Source organism: Pongo abelii, chromosome 9, assembly GCF_028885655.2.
Source record: "Pongo abelii isolate AG06213 chromosome 9, NHGRI_mPonAbe1-v2.0_pri, whole genome shotgun sequence".
NCBI lineage: Eukaryota > Metazoa > Chordata > Mammalia > Primates > Hominidae > Pongo > Pongo abelii.
This window is the reverse complement of record NC_071994.2, coordinates 72,158,014-72,181,560: the sequence shown is the minus strand read 5'-3', so window position 1 is coordinate 72,181,560 and position 23,547 is coordinate 72,158,014. Positions and strand designations below refer to the sequence as shown.

Sequence of the window (23,547 nt, the reverse complement as noted above, 5' to 3'; positions counted from 1 at the left end):
TAGACTTCCTACATTAAAACTTGCTAAATTCACTTACTAATTCATGATATTTGTTGTATTTGTATATTCCTTAGAATTTTTCATGTTAAAAAGTTGTGTTCACTACAAATAAAGGTTGTGCAATTGTCATGGTGTATGTTAGTCTCAGACCTTGCATGGAGGAGACAACATTTACTGTCCTCTGTTCCCATCCTCGACTCTTTAGAGAGTCATCATCTAAAACCAAAATCTTAGAATATAGGGCAGAGGTATTTATCAGAACTCTATCATACATTTCACTTTCAGTTTTTACTTCTTTAATTAAATATCTTTTTTTTCACTTATGCCAGAAAAGTCTGACAGCATTCTGCTTAAGATTACTCTACATTTCTAGATTAAATTTAAGGAGGATTGATATCTTTACAACACTGAGATTAGCACATCAATGGTTGAACGTGGATGAATTCCTACAAGCTTTATTTTGTCCCAATATTCTTTCTTTAGTAACTTGTAAACCATGATGTTGAGTCTCTGGTGTGGGGAGGTGCTGTAGTTACCTGCTCTCTGCCTTGGTTTTTTCATACTGAATAGTGTCAATTTGACACATACATACTGTATGTGTCAATTTGATTGGGGCACAATGCCCAGATTCTGGTCAGATATTATTCTGGATGTTTCTGTGTGGGCATTTCTGGATGAGACTGGCATTTAAATTAATAAACTTTGAGTAAAGCATATTGTCCTTTATAATGTGCCTTCTAAGCAGTTGAAGGCCTGGACAGAACAAAGGACTGACTTGCCCCAATCAAGAGAGAATTCTGCCAGTAGACTGCCTTTGGACTTAAATTACAACACTGGTTCTTCCCTGAGTCTCCAGCCTATAGGCTCTCCCTGCAGATTTTGGATTTGCCAGCCTTCATAACTGTGTGAGTCAGGTTCTTAAAATTAATCTATCTCATATAGATACATAGATACAGATATATATGTATAGGTATACATATCTGCATATAAGTGTATATACATATATGTATGCATAACCTATTGGTTTTGTACTGCAAAGAACCCTTATTAATACAAATTCTGAGCAATTTTAGAAATTATAAATAGATGTGGTAGGACAAAATATCACCTGTACTTTTTTTTTTTTTTTTTTTTGGAGACAGAGTCTTGCTCTGTCGCCCAGGCTGGAGTGCAGTGGAGACAACTCGACTCACTGCAACTTCCGCCTCCCGGGTTCAAGCGATTCTCCTGCCTTAGCCTCAGGAGTAGCTAGGAATCACTTGCATTTTTAATACTGTTTAAATACAGGCATACAGCTTAGTATTAAAGCCAAATAGGCCTGCTAACCAAATCTCAAAAGGTCATCCATTTAACAATAAATTGAAGGTAATACTGATGTATTCTCACATTGAAATGGAGACCGCTTAGGAGTATCAGCATAGAAGGCTTGTTGCCAAAGGACAGTTCTCTACCAAGAAGGGTGGAAATGAGCCAAATGTTGTAAGTTATTTTTCCCAAATCGAACGTTTAAATGAAGGGCTGCAAAAAGCTAGAAGGGTCAGTTCCTGAAATCATTTTTTTTTTTTGAGACAGTGTCTCACTATGTCGCCCAGGCTGGAATGCAGTGGCACGATCTCGGGTCACTGCAAGCTCCACCCTCTGAGTTCAAGCGATTCTCCTGCCTCAGCCTCCCGAGTAGCTGGGATTACAGGCACCCCCTACCACGCCTGTCTAATTTTTTGTATTTTTGGTAGAGATGGGGTTTCACCATCTTGGCCAGGCTGGTCTTGAACTCCTGACCTCATGATCCACCCACCTCCGTCTCCCAAAGTGTTGGGATTACAGGCATGAGCCACCGCACTGGGCCTGAAAGCATTTTTTTTTTTCACGAAGTGTTCTGCTCCTAATAGGTCAAAGGTCTTCAATATTAAGACTTTTTACTTTTCTTTTTCTTTTCTTCTTTATGCCTGAAGTCACTTCTACTAGAAAATGCCAATAGCCTATTGGAAATCCTCTGGTAAAGTCCTGAACAATAAAGCCCTTGGAAATGATTCAATATTTACTCATCAAATTTTAAACTCAAGAAGAAAATAAATGGACACAAATTAGAAAAATGAACAAAGGAAACAGTGAAGTACTTCACATAAAGAATGTACAAACAGAAAAGAAGATAGCAGCACAAATATTTCTTTGTTAAATGCTAATTATAAAGAGAATCATATTTCACCTATCAAACTGTCAAAGGTAAATATCAGTAATAACTAGTGTTTTTGAGAATTTAGGCAAACATTATTTTAGTCATTGTTGAAATTGATGTAATCTCCTGAAAGTTGATTTTGTGATTTCTAGAAACCTTTCTTGAAAATTATCCTTACAAAAAATATTATTATCTTTCAAGCAATTTTATGTTTAAGATTTTTTTTCAATAATTGTCCTAGTCCAAGTGTGTGGGAGGTTAGAGGGTCCTGATTATCCTCTTTTCCTTGTAATGACCCATTTGTTTCTTCTGTTTTCTATTAGTAAGTCTCAGCTTGGGACTGATCCTGAAATTTGAAGACTACAGTAATTAAACAATATGAACTCTGGACTACATATTTTATGAGATACTAAAATTCAGAGATGGTGCAAATATGTTGTAGTTTCACATTGTGTCTCTTTGTTGGACCTATATTACCACACATTTTTGGTGGTGCTGCTTAAAGTGGTAATTGTTAAACATCCCAAACCTGGCCTACTTCCTGTTTTCTATAGCCCACTAGTTAAGAATGATTTTTACAGATGAATATTTGTAATCAGTTTGGTGATGGGGAAACTCTAACTTTCAGCTACACTTTGTTACTCTGTAGAAAAAAAAATGGATTCTATTATTTTAATTAGTAGACCTTCTTTAATTAAAGACAATGCAATTATTATTGTTGTTAATATTGTTTGAATTTCATAAAAATACTTGTGGACATACATTTTTCTATCTTGTTATATTAATGCCTATATGATATTCTTGAATTTGACTCTTTTTCCATAAAGCCTAAACTATATATTATTTGGCCATTTATGTAAAAGTTTGCTGAATTCTGGCTAAAATATTAAGAAATAACATCAGAGGCTATTTTATTTTTGAGAAAATTATGTTACTTAAGAAAAACCATCCCTATTGGTAATCCAATAAAATTAGCTCTAGTAAATATTGAAACTTGAAACAGTCTCAAAAGATCCCTTAAGATAGCCTCTATAATCATTCTCAACAGCCATGGATATCTGCTAAGTCCTAATCCGTGAAGCCAGAGGATCCACCAGGTAGGTGTATGACAAGCAATCCAATATTTCTTATATTTGCAGTGGTTTTAATCTGGTAAATCAAAGTATGGACATCTGCCTATATGTGAATATTTTCCATAACCTTGAAAAAAATGATCTATGACCTGAGGTTTTTCAAGAACAATTAACTAGCCATAAGTTCTTATGCCACTAATTTTAGACAATATATTCCTCCTCTTCACTAACACAATAGACCTGGACTTATTTATATTGGCTGTGTGGTATGCTGCCACATGCCCAAGCAGACACACACACACACACACACACACACACACACACGTGTCTTACTTGTAGAACACAAGCAAACAAATGAATACTCTCCAATGGCACATTATGGCTTTTGGAATAAAGTCCAGCAACTCTGCACAACATTAATAGCCATTTTTGATATTCATATTTTCCTTGTCTCCCCAAGTTCTACCTTGCATTCATACCATATTGAAAAAACTAGAGTTACCTTAAACTACATTATCTGGTTTAAATCTCCTCTACTATCTACCTGGCATGATGTGTTCTTAATTCCTTGGCTACTCATCCATCATTCCTCAAGAATCAGAGGTAACTACCTAACCAAAAACAAAATACAATAAATGCAACTCCCCTGCTTTAGTTAGATTTCAATGCTTCATTCTATCTGAACTCCAAATCCTATGTGTACATTTGTTATTTCTCTCTTCTTTCCCTCGCCTGCCCATTCCCCACCTCTCTTCCTTTCAGTCTCTCTTTTCCAGAATTACATAGGTACAAACTCATGAGAATTATTCACTGTGCCAAATTTACTATTATGTCATGATTCTGTAGTATAGTATTTTTAATATTGCAGGTTTTTGATAAAATGATGAATTAATAAAGAAGTAAATTTTGAGGTTAGCAAAAAAAAAAAAAACAACATTGATGTGTCAAATGCAACACCTGGTTCTAATTTTTGTGCCTGTAATTCCTTGTATGACTCTGAAAATGTATTTAAATTTTTAGGCTTTATTGTCTCTTGATATTCATAAGGTTTTCTTTGACAAGAACACAGTTAACATGTACTTCCTTTGAGTTTTTTTTTTAAGGCAAGGATGATCAAGAAAATGAGAGTCGACAACTTGTTTTCATTGAGTACCTGGACATTTCAGAACAATGAGCCTTAGGTGCTTTTAAATTCAGTGACAAAGGCATAATTTATAAATCCTCCTGGAGAAATATTCTTAGAGGAATAACTCAACCAGGGGCTAAAGAATAAAACAGAAAAAATAAACAATATATATTCACTACTTCACTCATTTCACACTTCTCACTTTCATTAGTCAGGTAGAATTCACAACCCCATTGATTGATATGAGCTATGATGATCTAAAACCAGCTATTATGCTGGCAGATTTCACAAACCCAGCATCTCAAATAATATGTATTTTTGTTTGGTTTTGATATGGTTACTATTGAAAAGAAAAAAGCATGTAGGCATTAATTAAGGTGGATTTTACGAACAGAACATTTTTAACACATGAATGCGAATCTGTGTGGTCTTTGCACCATAGACAAGTGGATTGAGAAATGGAGGGACCAGCAAGTAAATGCTAGAAAAGAGAATATGGATATAAGGGGGGATGTGAGACCCAAACCTATGTGTGAAGAAGGAGAAGAAGGCAAGGAGGTAGAACTGGAGGAAGACACAGATGTGAGCAATGCAGGTATTGAATGCTTTAAACCTAGCCTCCTTCTGGGGCAAACAAAAAACTGTGATAAATATCTGGATGTAGGACAACGTGATGAATGTGAGGTCAACTCCTGCAACAGTGAAGGCCACAAACAAACCATAGATTTTGTTGACTTGAACATTTGCTGCCGCTAGTTTCACAATGGCCATATGCTCACAGTAGGAGTGGGAGATGACTGTTGTGTGATAAAATTGAAACCGGCACTTTATCAGTACTAGGCATGGGGCTACAAGAATAGCAGCCCTGAGTATGACCATAGTTCCTATCTGAATGACAAGCTGGTGGGTGAAGATGTTGGCATGTCTTAGTGGATAACAGATGGCCACATAACGATCCAGGGCCATGGCCACGAGGATGCCTGACTCTATACCCTGAAATGTGTGGATGAACCACATTTGAAGCAAGCAGGAATCAAAATAGATTTCAGGCACATTAAACCAGAATATTCCAAGCATCTTGGGTATAATGCTGCTGGCAAGTGCAATGTCTGTGGCTCCTAGCATGCCTAAGAAAATGTACAAGGGCTCATGGAGACTCTGCTCAGATTTGATGATGATCAGAAGCAAGGAATTTCCAATCATAGCAATGAGATAAATGGCACAGAATGGAATCCCAATCCAGCACTGCACAGATTCTAGGCCTGGGATCCCTATTAGTGTCAACACAGAGGGCAGGTAGACTGTGATGTTGGAAATGGACATAGTGTCCTTGGGCCTCTTGATGCAAACAAAAGAAGTTTCTCAGTCAGTGTTATTGTTCCTCTTCTGCTTTCTGATTTTCTCCAAACTCATTATATTGAGTCTGTCTGATTTGGGTAGAACTCTAAAATCGCCCATCTTATTCACAGTTTTGAAAGGAAAAGATGGATTCATGGAGATACATCACTGTTTTCAGGTAGGGCATTCACAGGCACTGTGTCATAATAGGGTGTTATGTGCATGGCAATCCAAATACATTAGAACCAGCAAAATCACCTGGACAGGGGATTGGACCACTGGCCGGTCTGTTGTTTCTTTCCAGACCTGGGGACAAAAAAAAATAGAAGTTTATTTTTATTGGATATTGCATTTTAATGAGTTTAATAAACCTCTCTGTATTTCACATTTCAGCTATTCCTCTAGTATTTAACTATTTCCAATTTTCTTTAAGTTAAGAATATTTTAGACAAGCAAATTAACAGACTCTGACCACTACATTGGTGTAAAAGATTCCCAATGAAAGAGAATAGAGGTAGGAATAATTAACACCCAAGAACATAATATATTTCTTTTTATATTCAGAAGAATGTAAAGAGAATGCTTTAGAAAGAATTGAAATCTTTATACTTTTGCCAAATCTGGGCCAAAGCTCCTGGTTGCTTTTTAGATTTCTTTAAAGTTAAAGGGAATTATATATTTTCCTATATATTTTAAACAACTGAAACTCTTGAAATGTTGTGAGTTTAAAAATTTAATACACTTTATAGAATATCTAGAGAGAAGGAACTGCTAAGGGACAAGACGAGCAGCAGCAATGCCTACAGCAAGAAAACTTGCTCCTGATAAACCACAGACACTGAATAATGGGCAAATGAATCATTTAGCCAGAATAGAGTCCAGTTTCCTGGTTTTAAACTGTTCAGAGTTATAATTAGCATAATATAGCCCAATAAAGGCTCATTAGTTCTTAATGAAAAATAGGTGAGATGCTTATATAATTTTGTGAGCTCTGACATAAGAAATTAGTAAAAATAAAAAAGCTAAAGGACAGATTTCTTAGAAGAAGTCAAATGTAGAACCAGACAGGGAAGACAGGACAAACTTGGGGATACTAAAATTTAGAAAAGCACTATGAATAACCAAAGAAAATTTAGTCACTTTTCAATTTCACTGATGACTGAATTTTCTGAAAAACATGGGCTCTTATGCTTTATATAAAAGTTCTCTGATCAAAATAGTTATTTTCTAAAAATTACATATTTTGAATCAGTACATTTTAAGCTATACATTAGAGAAATGTTTGTGATTCAGTGAAAAGCAGAGTTAAGTTACTTCATTCTTTCCTAGACATTTCAATAAAGTTGCTTTATCTCAGCAAGCTCATGAATCAGCTAACCGTATACTTCATATCACCAATATGCTGTAAATTCAGGAAGTAGCTGTTCTTTGAAAGAAAAAGCAGCTGTTTTTGTTTTTGTTTTTGTTTTTGTTTTTGAAAGAAAAAGAAGGAAGGTAAGTAACAAGGAAGAAAGAGAAAAGAGGAAATGGATACAAGTTTACTCAAATGTTCAACAACAAATGTTCAACTGCTGCTAAACTTCAAATGAAAGAACCAAATCAGCAGAGGACATTTCATGACAGGGAGGCTGTATCAGCTAACATACATTTACCGTAAACTAGTAGGTCAATTACATACTGTGATTTCCGCAGATTTGATCCCCAATGCTTAGTTTTATGACACTCCCATCCACAAGTCACTGGCTTTTTCTAATAGGGGCAAATTTTTTCTTCTCCAAAGATAATCACAATTAGAATAAGAATCCTTTAATGGCAATCACAATGTCTGACTTATTCAAGACTAAAGAGCTGACATGTGAGTACTACCTGACAGGCATAGATAGCAGGGTTGCTGGTGGTGGTGTATGTAAGTTCCTGGTTAGTTGGATAGAGTGATTGTTATTGGAGAAGATGGTAATTAAATTATGGGGAGGAAACTTGGAATTTGTGAGACTTACTCCTCAATTATTATTGAAAGCTGGTTTTGCTCTTACAAGATACCTGAAGAATATTGTCCATTTTTCATAACACTTTCATTCATCACTCACCAATTTTTCCTCTCCAAGGATTCCAGCTTCATTCCCTTAAGTTGTGGGTTCTGTGATGGCTCTACTTTCTGTCTGCACTCTGTGTAACAGCATCCAGCTAATGTCATCAATTTTACTCTGTTTGGTGCCAGGATATGTGCCAATATAATATACTGTGAACATTTTGCAGATGACTTTTTACACTTTTCATTTATCTCTAACACGGACACTCTTCTTCTTCTGGAAGTCTGTCTGAGACCATCTTTGTGTGCTCATACCCCATTTAAACTCATAGTGAGGTCTGTAGCATTCTGAAACACGGGATGAATTTATTGAGCTCAAATTGGAGAAAAAAGTGGCTAGCCACCAATTTAATGTTCCTTTATGAATGTGTGGAGAAGTAGGAGGCGTTATGAGCATGAAATGAGGGATTTCCTAGTTGATAGCCAAAACCACGAGGGACCCAGCAAATTTTAAGTCAGCCCTCTTGGGTTCACTGGCACCTAATATCACTGTAATTATTTCTACACTTGCAGAAATCTCCTTTCTCTCTTTTTCTCTTTTCCCACAGGCTAAATGCAGAATAATTGATAAGCAAAATTTTTTTTTACAAGCTATGTTCCTTTTCTGCCATTTCTATTTGCAAAATTCTAAAGCCCATTTAATGCAAACATGTTTCTATGCCAATTCCATTCTATTTAAATAAATATCTTGGTGACATTTTCACTGAGGCAAGGTTTTTCTCTTTTTATTCAGAAAAGAAAAATCTGTATTCATAACTACTTTTTATCACACAATTACCTCCTCAGTCTTCTTCAGTCTCATTCTTCCCATTTTATTTTATTGAAGTATTTTTTTATCTTTTAGTAAATTAAGTAACATTCTTATAGTGACAAATTTGTAAAGCTGGAAGCAAGTTGTTGAACATTTGAGTAAACTGGTATCCATTTCCTCTTTTCTCTCTTTCTTCCTTGTTACTTTCCTTCCTTCTTTTTCTTTCAAAAAACAGTCATTATATTCCTACTATATATGAGGGAGATGTTATATATTCTAAATGAAATGAAAAAATTATAAATAGTCTTACCTTTAAACTATTAGTAAAATGGGATTATGCATTAAAATTTCATTTATCACATAAGTATCTGATAAATTCTAAGCAAGACTTATGCATATGACACTATTCTCCCTGATATTTTACACCTGGTTTCTAGGCTTTCTTGAATGTAGCTAAGAGACACTTGATATTATGTTTAGACATTGGCAAATTTAGGAAGCATACTAATGGTGGAGAATATTTATAATGGATTTCCAGGAGAACAAGGAATACAGATGAAAAGGCAAGGAACCCCATGTGCTCTTTCCAGAATCTCCTTTCTGAAGGAGCATAAAACAATAGTACTGTTGCATGTTGAATGAAATTGATTTAGAGAGCATATAGGCAGCTAATCTAATATTCAGGTTATTCTTTTGTCACTAAGAAACAATTTAGACTTGTATACCATTTGGTTTCTTCCTCTTCTCTTTTACTGATTTTATTTAGATTTGGGTGCTCTCCAAAGTTCTATCTTGGGTCATTTCATTCTAAAACTATTCACATGTGCTAGTGACTCCAACTACTCCAAATACTTTAGTTGTCACCTTCATGTGCTAACTCCTATAACAATATTTCCAGCCCAGATTTTCTCCCTCTGTTCCAAGTACACAGGAACAGCATGTACTGTCCAAATTTTAGTTCATCCCTCACATCCTTTGAAACATTGTCAATGAGTTCTACACTTAATTCAAGGGAATTTTTTTTTCATTGTACTTGTAAATATTGGAATACTTTTACATATGAATCAATACCTATCTCTAGATTTTTTTAGCTAGTCTACTGAATTATTTTTTCTTTTTTTTGAGACAGAGTCTCGCTCTGTCGCCCAGGCTGGAGTGCAGTGGCCCCTGATCTCTGCTCGCTGCAAGCTCCGCCCCCCGGGTTCACGCCATTCTCCCGCCTCAGCCTCCATAGTAGCTGGGCCTAGAGGCGCCCGCCACCATGCCTGGCTAATTTTTTGTATTTTTTTAGTAGAGACGGAGTTTCACTGTGTTAGCCAGGATGGTCTCGATCTCCCGACCTCGTGATCCACCCGCCTCTGCCTCCCAAAGTGCTGGGATCACAGGCTTGAGCCACTGAGCCCGGCCTACTGAATATTTTTTAAATTTATTTTTATTAAGGTAAAATATACAAATGTAATTTACTGTCTTTCCTTTTTTTTTTTTCCTTGAGACAGAGTCTCGCTCCGTCATCCAGGCTGGAGTGCAGTGGTAGGATCTTGGCTCACTGCAACCTCTGCCCCCCAGGTTCAAGCGATTCTCCTGCCCAAGCCTCCCAAGTAGCTGGGATTACAGGCGTCTGCCACCACACCTGGCTAATTTTTTGTATTTTTAGTAGAGACAAGGTTTCACCATGTTGGTCAGGCTGGTCTTGAACTCCTGATCTCATGATCCACCTGCCTTGGCCTCCCAAAGTGCTGAGATTACAGGCATGGGCCACCGCACCCAGCCCATCTTTACCATTTTTGAGTGTACAGTTCAGTGGTAATACATACATATATATACAAATTTATATGTATACATACATACATATACACATTTATATATATATATATGCATACATACATATACACACATACACACAGAGGGAGAGAGAGAGAGTGGGAGGTTTTTTTTGCTTCATTTCTCCTTCCTCTCTTCCCTCCAGCCTCCGGTAACTACCAGTCTACTCTCTGTCTTCATAAGATCCACGTTTTTAACTTCCACACATGAGTTAGAACATGTGATATTTTTCTTTCTGTGCGTGGCTTATTTCACTTAACATAATTGCTTTCAGTACCATTATGTTACTGTAATTGATAATATTTCATTCTTTTTTATGGTTGAATAATATTCCATTGTGTGTATGTGTGTGTGTGTGTGTGTGTGTGTATTATTTTCTTTATCCATTTATCTGTTGACAAATACATAGGTTGATTTCAAATCTTGGCATTTGTGAATAGTGCTATAATAAAGATGGGAGTACTGATATATCTTCAACATACTAATTTCTTCTTTTAAGGGTATATACCTAGGAGTGATATTGCTGGATCATATGGTAGTTCTACTTTACATTTTTGAGAAATCTCCATACTGTCCTTCATAATTGCTGAACCAATTTATACTCCCACCAACAGTGTAAGAGGGTTTCCTTCCCTTTGTCGACATCCACACAAGCATCTGTTATTTCCTGTTGTTTTGTTATAAGCTATTTTAACTAAGGTGAGATGATATCACATTGTGGTTTTGATTTATCTGGTGATTAGTGATATTGAACATTTTTTCAAACACCTCTGGGCTATTTGTATGGCTTCTTTTCAGAAATATCTATTCAGGTCTTTTGGCCATTATTTATTTATTTATTTATTTTCTGTTGAGTTGCTTGAGTTTCTTGCATATTCTGGTTATCAATTCCTTGTAAAATATATAGTTTGCAAATATTTTCTCCCATTGTTTGGGTTGTCTCTTCACTTTATTGATTATTTTCTTTGCTGTGCAGAGCTTGAAACAATCCCAATTGTATATTTTTGTTTTGGTTATTTGTGCTTTTGAAGACTCATAGACAGTATTTGCCCAAATCAATGAATGTCCTGGAGGGTTTCCCCACTGTTTTCTTCCAGTAGTTTCATAGTTTCAGGTCTTGGATTCAAGTCTTTAATTCATCTTGATTTGATTTTTGTGTATAGTGAGAGATAGGGGTCCAATTTTACTCTTTTGCATATGGATATCCAGTTTTCCTAGCACTGTTTCTTGAAAATACTGTTTGTACCTTTTTTTTTTTTTTTTTTTTTTTTTTTGAGATGGAGTCTCACTCTGTTGCCCAGGCTGGAGTGCAGTGGCAGCACAATCTTGGCTCACTGCAACTTCTGCCTCCCAGGTTCAAGCGATTCTCCTGCCTCAGCCTCCTGAGTAGCTGGGATTACAGGAGCACCCCACCATACCTGGCTAATTTTTGTATTTTTAGTAGAGACGGAGTGTCACCATGTTGGTCAGGCTGGTCTCGAACTCCCGACCTCGTGATCCCCCCACCTCAGCTTCACAAAGTGCTGGGATTACAGATGTGAGCCACTGCACCCGGCCCATTTGCTCCTATTTTTATGTTCTTGATGCCTTTGTTAAAGATGACTTGGTTGTTAAGTGCCTGGATTTGCATCTGGGTTCTCTATGCTGTTCCATTGGGCTGTGTGTCTGTCTTTAGGCAGTACTGTGCTGTTTGGCTACTGTAGCTTTGTAGTAGATTTTGAAGTCATATAGTGTGATAGCTTTGGTTTTGTTCTTTTTGCTCAGGATTGCTTTAGCTATTGGGGGTCTTTTGTGGTTCCATATAAATATTAGGATTGTTTTTCTATTTCTGTGAATGCCATTGGTATTTTGACGGAAATTGCACTACATCTGTACATTGCTTTGGGTAGTATTGTCATTTTAATATTAATTCTTCTAGTTCATGAGCGTGGAATATCGTTCCATTTTATTTGTGTGCCCTCTTCTATTTCTTTCACCAGAGTTTTATAATTTTTCTTATAGAGATCTTTTGCTTCTTGGGTTAGATTGACTCCTGGATATTTTATATTTTTATCACTATTGTAAATAAGATCGTTTTATTGATTTCTTTTGCAGATTGATTACTTTTTATATATGAAATGCTACTGATTTTGTATTTTTATTTCATATTCTGTAAATTTATTGATTTTTTTAAATCATTTTAATAGTATTTGGTGAAGTTTTTAGTTTTTTTCTAAGTATAAGATCACGTCATCTACAAACTAGGCTAATTTAACTTCTTCCTTTCAAATTTGGATGCGCTTTATTTCTTTCTCTTCCTGAATTTCTCTGTCCAAGACTTCCAATATTATGTTAAATAATGGCAATGAAAGTGAGCATTCTTGCCTTATTTCAGTCTTTAGAGGAAAGGCCTTCAATGTTTCTCTGTTCAGTGGATGTTAGCACTTGGTTTGTCCTATATGGTCTTTATTATTTTGAGGTATGTTCCTTCTGTACCTCCTCTGAGGTGCATTTGTTGTTGTTGTGTCCTGGTGTGGTTTGGGTATATTAGAGTAATGCTGGCCTCATAGAATAAGTTTAGAAGTAGGCCCTTCTTTTCAGTTTTTGTTTGTTTGTTTGTTTGAGGAATTTGAGTACGATTAGTATTAGTTCTACTTTAAATGTTTGGCAGCCCATCGAGTCCTGGGCTTTTCTTTAATAGGAAACTTTATATTACAACTTTAATCTTGTTATTCATTATTGTTCTATTGAGGTTTTCTATTTCTTCATGCTTCAGTCTTGCTAGGCTGTATGTGTCCAGGAATTTATCCATTTATTCTAGATTTTCCAATTTGTTGGAATACAGTTGTTCATAATAGTTTCTAATGAGTCTTTGTGTTTCTGAGGTCTCAATTGTTATATCCTCTTTTTCATTTCTAATTTTGACTCTTTTTTCTTAAAGTTTTGTTGATTTTGTTTACCTTTCCAAGAAAGCAACTGTTTGTTTTTAATGATTTTCTGTATTTTTTGGTCTCAATTTCATTTGTTTCTTTTCTGATCTTTATTATTTCTCCCCTTCTATTAATTTTGCATTTGGTTTGTTCTTGCTTTCCTATTCCTCAAGGTGCATTGTTTGGTTGCTTAGTTGAAGCCTTTCTACTTTTTTGGATATAGGTGTTTATTGCTATAAACTTCACTCTAAGTACTACTTTTGCCATATCCTATAGGTTTTGGTATGTTGTATTTCCATTTTCACTTGTTTCAAGAAGTTTTAAAATTTCCTTCTTAATTTCTTTAGTGACTCATTGGTTATTCAGTTTCATGTGTGTCCGTGTGAAGAGACTACCAAACAGGCTTTGTGTGAGCAATAAAGCTTTTAATCACCTGGGTGCAGGCGGTCTGAGTCTGAAAAGAGAGTCAGCAAAGGGAGATAGGAGTGGGGCCATTTTATAAGATTTGGGCAGGTAAAGGAAAATTACAGTCAAAGGGGGGTTGTTCTCTGGTGGGCAGGAGTTGGGGGGTCACAAGGTGCTCAGTAGGGGAGCTTTTGAGCTGGATGAGCCAGGAGAAGGAATTTCACAAGACAATGTCATCAGTTAAGGCAGGAACAGGCCATTTTCACTTCTTTTGTGGTGGAATGTCATCAGTTAAGGCAAGAACTGGCCATCTGTATGTGTACCTGCAGGTCACAGGGGATATGATGGCTTAGCTTGGGCCCAGAGGCCTGACATTCCTGTCTTCTTATATTAATAAGAAAAATAAAATGAAATAGTGGTAAAGTGTTGGGACGGCAAAAATTTGAGGGGATGGTATGGAGAGATAATGGGTGATGTTTCTCAGGGCTGCTTTGAGCGGGATTAGGGGCAGCGTGGGAACCTAGATGGGAGAGATTAAGCTGAAGGAAGATTTTGTAGTAAGAGGTGATATTGTGGGGTTGTTTGAAGAAACATTTGTTGTGTAGAATTATTGGTGATGGCTTGGATACGGTTTTGTATGGATTGAAGAACTAAATGGAATAAGAGAAGGAGAAATACAGGTATTAAAGGACTAAGAACTAGGAGGACCTAGGACATCTAATTAGAGAGTGCCTAAGGAGATTCAACGTAGTCCTGCCAGCAAAGATTATTTATTTACTTCAAGAGTTAGGAGTGGCAGTTTGGGGATAGCACCAGGAGATATCAGCTGTGATGGCTTGGAGAAACAGTGTAAACCAGCAGTGTAAACAAGAGCAGGGCATGTATGAGTAGTTGAGAACAGTGAATAGGAGTATGACTAGACAGAAGATAGTAGGAATGACAAGTTTTTTGGGGCACAGTCCAAGTTGGTCTGGTGTCTGGAATGATACTGGGGCTTAATAAAAAGGAGCATCTATACAGGAGCTCAAATGGGCTGTACCCTGTAGCATTCTGAGGACAGGCCTGACTTCTGAGAAGGGAAAGTGGTAAAAGTATTGTCCAGTCCTTTTTAAGTTGGTGGCTGAGCTTGGTGAGGTGTGTTTTTAAAAGACTTTTAGTCCGTTCTACTTTTCCTGAAGACGGAGGACCATAAGGGATATAAAGGTTTTACTGATTACTAAGAGCCTGAAAAACTGCTTGGCTGATTTGAATATAAAGGCTGGTCTGTTATCAGACTGTATAGAGGTGGGAAGGCTAAACTGAGGAATTATGTGTGACAGAAGGGAAGAAATGACTGTGGTGGCCTTCTCAGACCCTGTAGGAAAGGCCTCTACTTATCCAGTGGAAGTGTCTACCTAGACTAAGAGGTATTTTAGTTATCTGACTTGGGGCATGTTGAGCAAAGCTAATTTGCCAGTCCTGAGTGGGGGCAAATCCTCGAGCTTGATGTGTAGGGAAGGGAGGGGGCCTGAATAATCCCTGAGGAGTAGTAGAATAGCAGATGGAACACTGAGAAGTTATTTCTTTGAGGATACATTTCTACAATGGAAAGGAAATGAGAGGTTTGAAAAGGCAGGCTAGTGGCTTGTACTATAGCATAGCCTGCCTTTGCTGGTGTGTGGCGATTAAGCCTGGTGGAACAGCCATCAATAAATCAAGCGTGATCAGGGTGAGGAACAGGAAAGAAGGAAATATGAGGAAATGGGGTGAATGTCAGGTGGATCAGAGAGATGCAGTCATGGGGTTCAGCTGTGGTATCAGGAATAATGTGGGAGGCCAGATTGAAGTCTGGGCCAGGAACAATGGTAATTGTGGGACTTAACAAAGAGTAAGTACAGCTGAAGGAGCCAGGAAGCAGAAAGTATATGCATCAGTTATGAGGAAGAAAATAGATTTTGGAAGTTATGAGAACTGTAGTGAGTGAGTTGAGCATAGTTTGTGATTTTTAGGACTTCTAAAAGTATTAAAGCAGTGGTAGCCACTACACACAGACATGAGGGCTAGGCTAAAACAGTAAGGTCAAGTCATTTGGACAGAAAGGCTACAGGGTGCGGTCCTGGCTCTTGTGTAAGAATTCTGACTGCACTAACTATTCCTAGGAAGGAAAGGAGTTGTTGTTTCGTCAAGGATTGAAGTTTGGGAGATTAATCAGACACAATCAGCAGGGAGAGCATGTGTGTTTTTATGAGAATTATGCCGAGATAGGTAACAGATGAGGATGAAATTTGGGCTTGACTGAAGTAATGGGGTCTGTCTGTGAAGCCTTGTGGCAGTACAGCCCAGGTAATTTGCTGAGCCTAATGGGTGTCAGTGTCAGTCTAAGTGAAAGTGATGAGAGGCTGGGATGAAGGTTGCAAAGGAATAGTAAAGAAAGCACGTTTGAGATCTAGAACAGAATAATGAGTTGTAGGGGGAGGTATTGAGGATAGGAGAGTATATGGGTTTGGCACCATGGGGTGGATAGGCAAAACAATTTGGTTGATAAGGCGCAGATCTTGAACTAACCTGTAAGCCTTGTCTGGTTTTAGGACAGGTGAAATGGAGGAATGGTAAGGAGAGTTTATAGGCTTTAAAAGGCCATGCTGTAACAAGCGAGTAATAACAGGCTTTAATCCTTTCAAAGCATGCTGTGGGATGGGATACTGGCATTGAGTGGGGTAAGAGTGATTAGGTTTTAATGGGATGGTAAGGGGTGCATGATCGGTCGCTAAGGAGGGAGTAGATGTGTCTTATACTTGTGGGTTAAGGTGGGGAGATACAAGGGGAGGATGTGAAGGAGGCTTTGAACTGGGGGGAAAAGATGGCAATGAGATGTAGCTGTAGCCCAGGAATAGTCAGGGTAGCAGATAATTTAGTTAAAGTGTCTCGGCCTAATAAGGGAACTGCGCAGGTGGAGATAACTAAAAAGGAGCGCTTAAAAGAGTATTGTCTAAGTTGGCACCAGAGTTGGGGAGTTTTAAGAGGTTTAGAAGCCTGGCCATCAATACCTACAACAGTTATAGAGGCAAGGGAAACAAGCCCTTGAAAAGAAGGTAATGTGGAGTGGGTAGCCTCCTTATTGATTAAGAAGGGGACGGACTTACTCTCCACTGTGAGAGTTACCTAAAGCTCAGCATCCATGATGGTCTAAAGGGCTTCCGAGGTGATCAGGCAGTGTCAGTCTTCAGCTGTGAAGCCAAGAAGATCTGGGAAGGAGTCAGAGGGCCTTGGGCCAGAGTTCCAGGGGCTCTAGGAGTGGCTGCCAGGTGAGTTGAACAGTCCAATTTCCAGTGGGGTCCTGCACAGATGGGACATGGCTTAGGAGGAATCCTGTGCTGTGGGCATTCCTTGGCCTGGTGGCCAGATTTCTGGCACTTGTAGCAAGCTCCTGGGGGAGGCAGTTCTGGAAGAATGCCTGGCCACTGCAGTTTAGGCGTTTGGAAGTTCTTGTGTGCTGGAGATGTGGCTGGGGTTTTGTCTCACAGTGGAGGCAAGGAATTGCAACTCAGAAATATGTTGCTACTTGGCTGCCTCTACTCTATTATTGTACACCTTGAAGGTGAGGTTAATTAAGTCCTGTTGTGGGGTTTGAAGGCCAGAATTTAATTTTTGGAGTTTTATTTAATGTCAGGAGCAGATTGGGTAATAAAATGTATATTGAGAATAGAATGGCCTTTTGACATTTTAGGGTCTAGGGCTGTAAAGCATCTCAGGGTTGCTGCCGAACGAGCCATGAACTGGGCTGGGTTTTTCATATTTGATGAAAGAGCCTAAATGCTCACTGATTTGAGAAAGGTAGGATAAAGAAAAAGGAGCATTAACCTTGACTATGCCTTTAGCTTCAGCCACCTTTTTAAGATGAAATTGCTGGGCAGGTGGGGGAGGGCTACTCATGGAATGAAACTGTAAACTGGACCAGGTGTGGGGAGGGGAGGTGATAAAAAGATTATAGGGTGGAGGAGCCGAGGCTGAGGAAGAATTGGGACCTAGCTCGGCCTGGTGAGGAGCAGCCTGGGGAGGAGGGGAGAGGTCAGATGGGTCTGTAGAAAAGATTAGAAAGACTCAGCGATGCTTGGGGTTGGGACTGAGGGGACAGGTGGGAGGGAAAGAAGGAAGATTTGGGACAAATTCCATTGGGAAGAGACTAAGGAGGGAGTGATGTGTAAAAGAATGCCTGGACGTCAGGCACCTCAGACCGTTTGTTTTACGACAAGAATTATTTAGATCTTGAAGGATGGAAAAATTGAAAGTGCCATTTTCTGGCTATTTGGAACCACTGTCGAGTTTGTATTGGGGTCAAGCAGCATTGCAGAAGAAAATAAGGCATTTAGGTTTTAGGTCAGGTGTGAGTTGAAGAAGTTTTAAGTTCTTGAGAGCACAGGCTAAGGGAGACGGAGGAATGAATGGTGGTGGAAGGTTGCCCATAGTGAAGGAGGCAAGCCTAGAGAAAAGAGAGAGTAGAGACATGGAGGGAAGGGGTTTGGGAGTTCTTACCCTCCAGAAAAATGGGCAAGGGGTCAGGGTGTGGAAATAAGGGGTTGGGGTGCAGAGATAAGAGGTCAGGACATGGAAATAAGGGATTGGGGCACAGAGATAAGAGGTTGGGGTGTGGAAATAAGGGATGGGGCACAGAGATGAGAGGTTGGGGCACAGAAATAAGGGATTGGGGCACAGAGATAAGAGGTTGGGGCATGGAAATAAGGGATTGGGGGGGTTCTTGCCCCCAGAAAAGCAGAGAAGGGGTAGAGACATGGAGAGAAGGGGTTGGGTTACTTGCTTCTCCCCCAGAAAAGTGGGACTTGCCGCTAAGGGTGAAGGACAAAGGCAGGCATCCCTGTGTGGTCTGACACCTCTGAAACGTGGGTTAATAATCAGAGAGGCATCCCTCCAATGATTAAACACCAAGGGAAGGCTGCCTTCCCAGTCTGTGACTGGTGCTGGAGTTTTGGGTCCATGGATAAAATGTGTCTCCTTTGTCTCTACTAGAAAATGAAAGGAATTGAAATTAAGAGAAGGGAGAGATTGAAGTGTGGTGCCAAGATTGAAAGGAGAAAGAGGTTGAGGGATAGTGAGGGAGGTTGGAGAAGAGAGTAAAAAGAGGCTGCTTACCGGATTTGAAATTGATGTGATGTTTCTTGGGCTGGTCGGTCTGAGGACCTGAGGTCGTAGGTGGATCTTTCTCATGGATCAAAGAGCAGTAGGACAGGGGATTGATCTCCCAAGGGAGGTCCCCCAATCTGAGTCACAGCACCAAATTTCATGTGAGTCCATGTGAAGAGACCACCAAACAGGCTTTGTGTGAGCAACAAGGCTGTTTTTTTCACCTGGGTGCAGGCAGTCTGAGTCCGAAAAGAGAGTCAGCAAAGGGAGATAGGAGTGGGGCCATTTTATAAGATTTGGGTAGGTAAAGGAAAATTACAGTCAAAGGGGGGTTGTTCTCTGGTGGGCAGGAGTTGGGGGGTCACAAGGTGCTCAGTAGGGGAGCTTTTGAGCCAGGATGAGCCAGGAGAAGGAATTTAACAAGACAATGTCATCAGTTAAAGCAGGAACAGGCCATTTTCACTTCTTTTGTGGTAGAATGTCATCAGTTAAGGCAGGAACTGGCCATCTGTATGTGTACGTATAGGTCACAGGGGATATGATGGCTTAGCTTGGGCTCAGAGGCCTGACATTCAGGAGCATACTGTTTACTTTCTATATGTTTCTATATTTTCTGATGATCTTCTTGTTATTCATTTCTAGTTTTATTCCACTGTGGTCAGAAAATATACTTGATACAATTTCTACTTCTGAAAAATTTGTACAAACTTACCTTTTGGCCTAACATATGGCCTTATTTGGGAAAACGTTGTACATGCTGCTTTAAAAAAATGTATCTTCAGCAGTTGGGTGACATGTTCTGTTAATGTCAGTTAGGTCTATTAGATATAGTGCGTATGTTAACTCTGTTGTTTATTTATTGACTTTTAGTCTGGCTGATCTGTTCATTACTGAGAGTGAGGTGTTTAAAGTCCCTACTATTATTGTATTGCAGTCTATCTCTCCCTTTAGGACTATTAATGTTTTCCTTATATACTTGGGAACTTTGATGTTGGATACATCAATATTTATAATTGTATCCTCTTGCTGAATTGGCCCATTTGTTATTATACTGTGACCCTCCTTGTCTTTTCTTACAGTTTTTAAATTTGTAGTCTATTTTATCTGATTTCAGTACAATTACTACTGCTCTTTTTGGTTTCCATTTACATGGAATTTTTTTCCAACCCTTCACTTTCATTTATGTGTGCCTTTATAGGTGAAGTGGGTTTCTTGAAGATCGCATATAGTTGGATATTGTTTCTTTATCCATTTACCATTCTATTACTTTTAATTGGGGAACTGAGACTATTTACACTCAGTGTTGTTATTAAGTAAGGATTTCCTTTTTGTTTTGTTTTGCTTATTTTTGGCTGTATGGAGACTCCTCTCTTCCTTTTTTTTTTCCTTCATGGTTATGTGATTATCTCTGGTAGTATATTTTAATTTGTTGCTTTTTATTTTTAGTAAATCTATTATAGATTTTTGTGCTGTGGTTACCATGGGGCTTACAAGAAACATCTTATAAATATAGCAAGTTATTTTAAAGGATGACAAATTATCTTAGATCACAAATAAAGGAATATAAACAATGGGAAAAAAAGGCAAAAAAATTCTACACTTTAACTCCACTCCACCCCCACATTTTGACTTTTGTCTCATTTTACATATTTTATATTACCTACATCTTAAAACGTTGCTATAGCTATTACTGTTTTTGAAAGATTTGTTTTTTGGGTTTCATACTGGAGTTCTGTGTGGATTGCACACCACAAATATAGTAATGGGGTATTCTAGGTTTGTCTATGTACTTAATTTTACCAGTGGGTTTCATACTTTGAAAAGTTTTCTTTTGCATGTTAATGTCTTTTTTCTTTCAGATTGCATAACTCCCTTTAGCATTTTTTGCAAGATGGGTCTGGTGTTGGTGAATTCTCTCAACTTTTGTTTGTCTGGGAAAGACTTTATATGTTGTTTATATTTGAATAACAGTTTTACTCTATACAATATTCTTGAATATCAGTTTTCTTTTATCCCTGAGCACTTTGAAAATTTCATTCTACTCTCTCTTGGACTGTGTGATTTCTATTGAGAAGTTTGTTGTCACAGGATTTGGAGCTCCTTTATATGCTATTTGTTTCTCATCTCTTCTGCTTTTAGGATCATCTTTTTGCTCTTGACCTGATGTCTTGGAGTAGTACTCTACTATATCTAGGACTACACTTAGAATGAATAATATGTAATAAAACATAGTAAGTGAAGTGAAGTTGCTGACTTAAAAAATATTTATTTATTGAAAGCATAAGAAAATTTGACCAATGTAATCTTAGATGATAGTTCTAAAAGTGTTGGTTGAGGAAGTAGAAGAGAATCAGTACCTAAGCAGTTAAACTAATGTGGGTGAAGGCCCATTTTATAAAGATCCTCTTGAGAAAACATTTATACATTATTAATATATGACTATAATTAGAGGAAACAGAGGTGAGTAAAATTTGTCCTCATGCATCTCAAAGGAGAAAATGGCTTACAGAATTGCTTGGTGTTCTTCAGATTCCAATTTTAAAGTAGAATCTGAATCTTAAGTTATGGGACCACTGATAATATGGTGTGCTAAGTAATCAGGTTTTTAGTTGGATTGTCTGGTTTTGAGTTGTGATTCTGCCACTTATTAACTCTTTGACTTGGGGCATGATAACTTGACTTCTCTATGTTTCTGTTTCTACATTTGTAACATGTAGACAAACTGATAATTTCTTCATATATTTGTTCTGTGGATTAAATGAGCTAATTTATATAAATCACTTAGTATGGTATAGTATAGCTCGTGACAGAGAAATTTATGGCTTTAATTTTTATGTACTTGAGCTTAAAATTAGCATTTAGAGAGACTATCAGGAATTGTGAAATTTGACTGTGTATTCACGTATTGTAGTCAGGTTTGGTGAAAAAGTAATTACTTAATAAAATATAATTACTTATTGAGCAAATTTTACTAGGAACTTTGCTAATTGCTTCATGTGCACCATTTCATTTAATCTTCAAGATCATAAAAGCTAGATTTTATTTTCTTATCCCTTTATAAATGAATAAATTATATTCAAACAGGTCATACTACCAGCAAGATCCCACAATTATTAATAGCAAGATAGCTAAGATTCCAACCTAGGTACATCTGGTTCAAGTGTATAACATCACACTGAGGACTTGGCTTTTGAGTGTACAAGTTTTCCATTGTGTGAACTTGATACAAAAATTATCTGTTAGTCTTTTCATGTATACCATAAGAATAATAATACAGGATTGTAATGGAAGTTACCAATAATTATTGTTAAGGAAGGGCTTCTAAATTACTCCAAAATTTTGAGAATTTTTTTTAAAATCCCATGTCGTTTTTATGACTTTACTACATTGAACACTTTCAAAGGTGTTTCATACATTAAAAATTTTTTAAAGTCCATAAATTGAGTAATTTTGAGGAAAACAGAAAAAAATATAAATGGTGCCACTCGTTACTTTATACATATTATTATTTGACCAAACCTTCTATTAATTTCTTGGTTTACTGCTAATCACTCAAGACTGTGTGGTTTAATAGGATATTCACTGTGGTTCATGGAAATTCAAAATCATCTGAAGAAAACAAAAAGTTGGGCTCTGCAATCCGTGCCTGAGGGATTTTCTGGAATTCTTCTGGTCCTCCCTACCTTTCTGTTTGTCAGAAGCATGTCTACTACCGAGTGATTCATGTCACCGAAGACTGTTACAGGAGTAGGCCTTGCTTTTTCTGTTTTTTAGTTATTTTCTTCTAAAACAGTATTTTCAATAGTTGTGTTTTTTTTTTCTTTCTAGTATTGAACTCATTACAAATAAAATAGCTTTCTAAAGCCAAACAGTTTCCTCCTGACCAGTTAAAAGTTATCTCTGCTTCATGGTGCATATTCAATGAAGATTTAACATTAGCACATTGAGTATAATTTTTTTAAGAATCTTTTTATTACAGAAATTGTAAACTATACAAAGTAAACAGAATATTATAATGAATTTCCAGGCACCCATGACACAACTTCAACAATTATCAACATTACACCATTCTGGTATTTTCCACACTTGTATTCACTGTGCAATCTAATCATCTGTATTATTATTACTATTTTCCTTTTTGTTATTATTATTCAGAAGTTTTGATGTAAAATTGATGTACCTTGAAATGTGCAAATCTTAGCTGTACCATTTTGACAAATTGACAAAACCATGTCACCACATCCCTAACACAACAAAATATTTCCATCTCCCCAGAAATTGTCTCATGTCTTTCCCCATTCTTCCATCTTTATATCCATCAAAGGTAAGCAGGGTTCTGATTTTTGACATTAAATTAGATGTATATGTTCTGAAACTATACAAATAAAATAATACAGCATGTACTCTTTTGTGTCCTGATTATTTTCCTTCACAAATATGTATCACTAATTTTAATATAACCAGAAACTTAAACCTCCCCAAGACTCTTTCTACATATTCCCAGAACCAAATGTCACTGAATTGAGTATTCAAGGATTCAGCACACAAAGTGTGTCATCACCAGGACAAAGCCTGTGTTCTATGCCTCCTCCCACAATTTTATTTCAGAGTAATGCCATTTCCTATTCACAGGGAAATATGTAAAACTGGTTTTTTTTTCTTCATCTACAAAATGTTAAAGCTCATTAACAAGCAACAATAAGCCATGGAATTTTTCATATTTGCAAAGCTAATATTCAGG

The 23,547-nt window shown here is 37.5% G+C and overlaps 1 protein-coding gene across 2 annotated transcripts; it reads right to left on the bottom strand.

Moving 5' to 3' along the window:
• Positions 1-36: 36 nt before the first annotated feature.
• On the bottom strand, positions 37-19,068 carry LOC100442947 (olfactory receptor 52A1). Of its 2 annotated transcripts, none has more exons than XM_024255694.3 (2): positions 18,816-19,068; positions 37-6,019 (listed from the first exon to the last, which is right to left on the bottom strand). In XM_024255694.3, the coding sequence occupies exon 2, from the start codon at positions 5,696-5,698 to the stop codon at positions 4,760-4,762; it is 939 nt and encodes a 312-aa protein (XP_024111462.2). In that variant the 5' UTR covers positions 5,699-6,019; positions 18,816-19,068; the 3' UTR covers positions 37-4,759. The 2 variants fall into 2 exon arrangements, 1 of the variants encoding a protein (XP_024111462.2); XR_008511273.2 differs by lacking the exon at positions 37-6,019 and adding an exon at positions 16,636-17,004.
• Positions 19,069-23,547: the final 4,479 nt, after the last annotated feature.

Excerpts from the sequence above, each read along its gene's own strand:
- LOC100442947 (XM_024255694.3), bottom strand. The coding sequence starts at position 5,698 with ATGTCCATTTCCAACATCACAGTCTACCTGCCCTCTGTGTTGACACTA.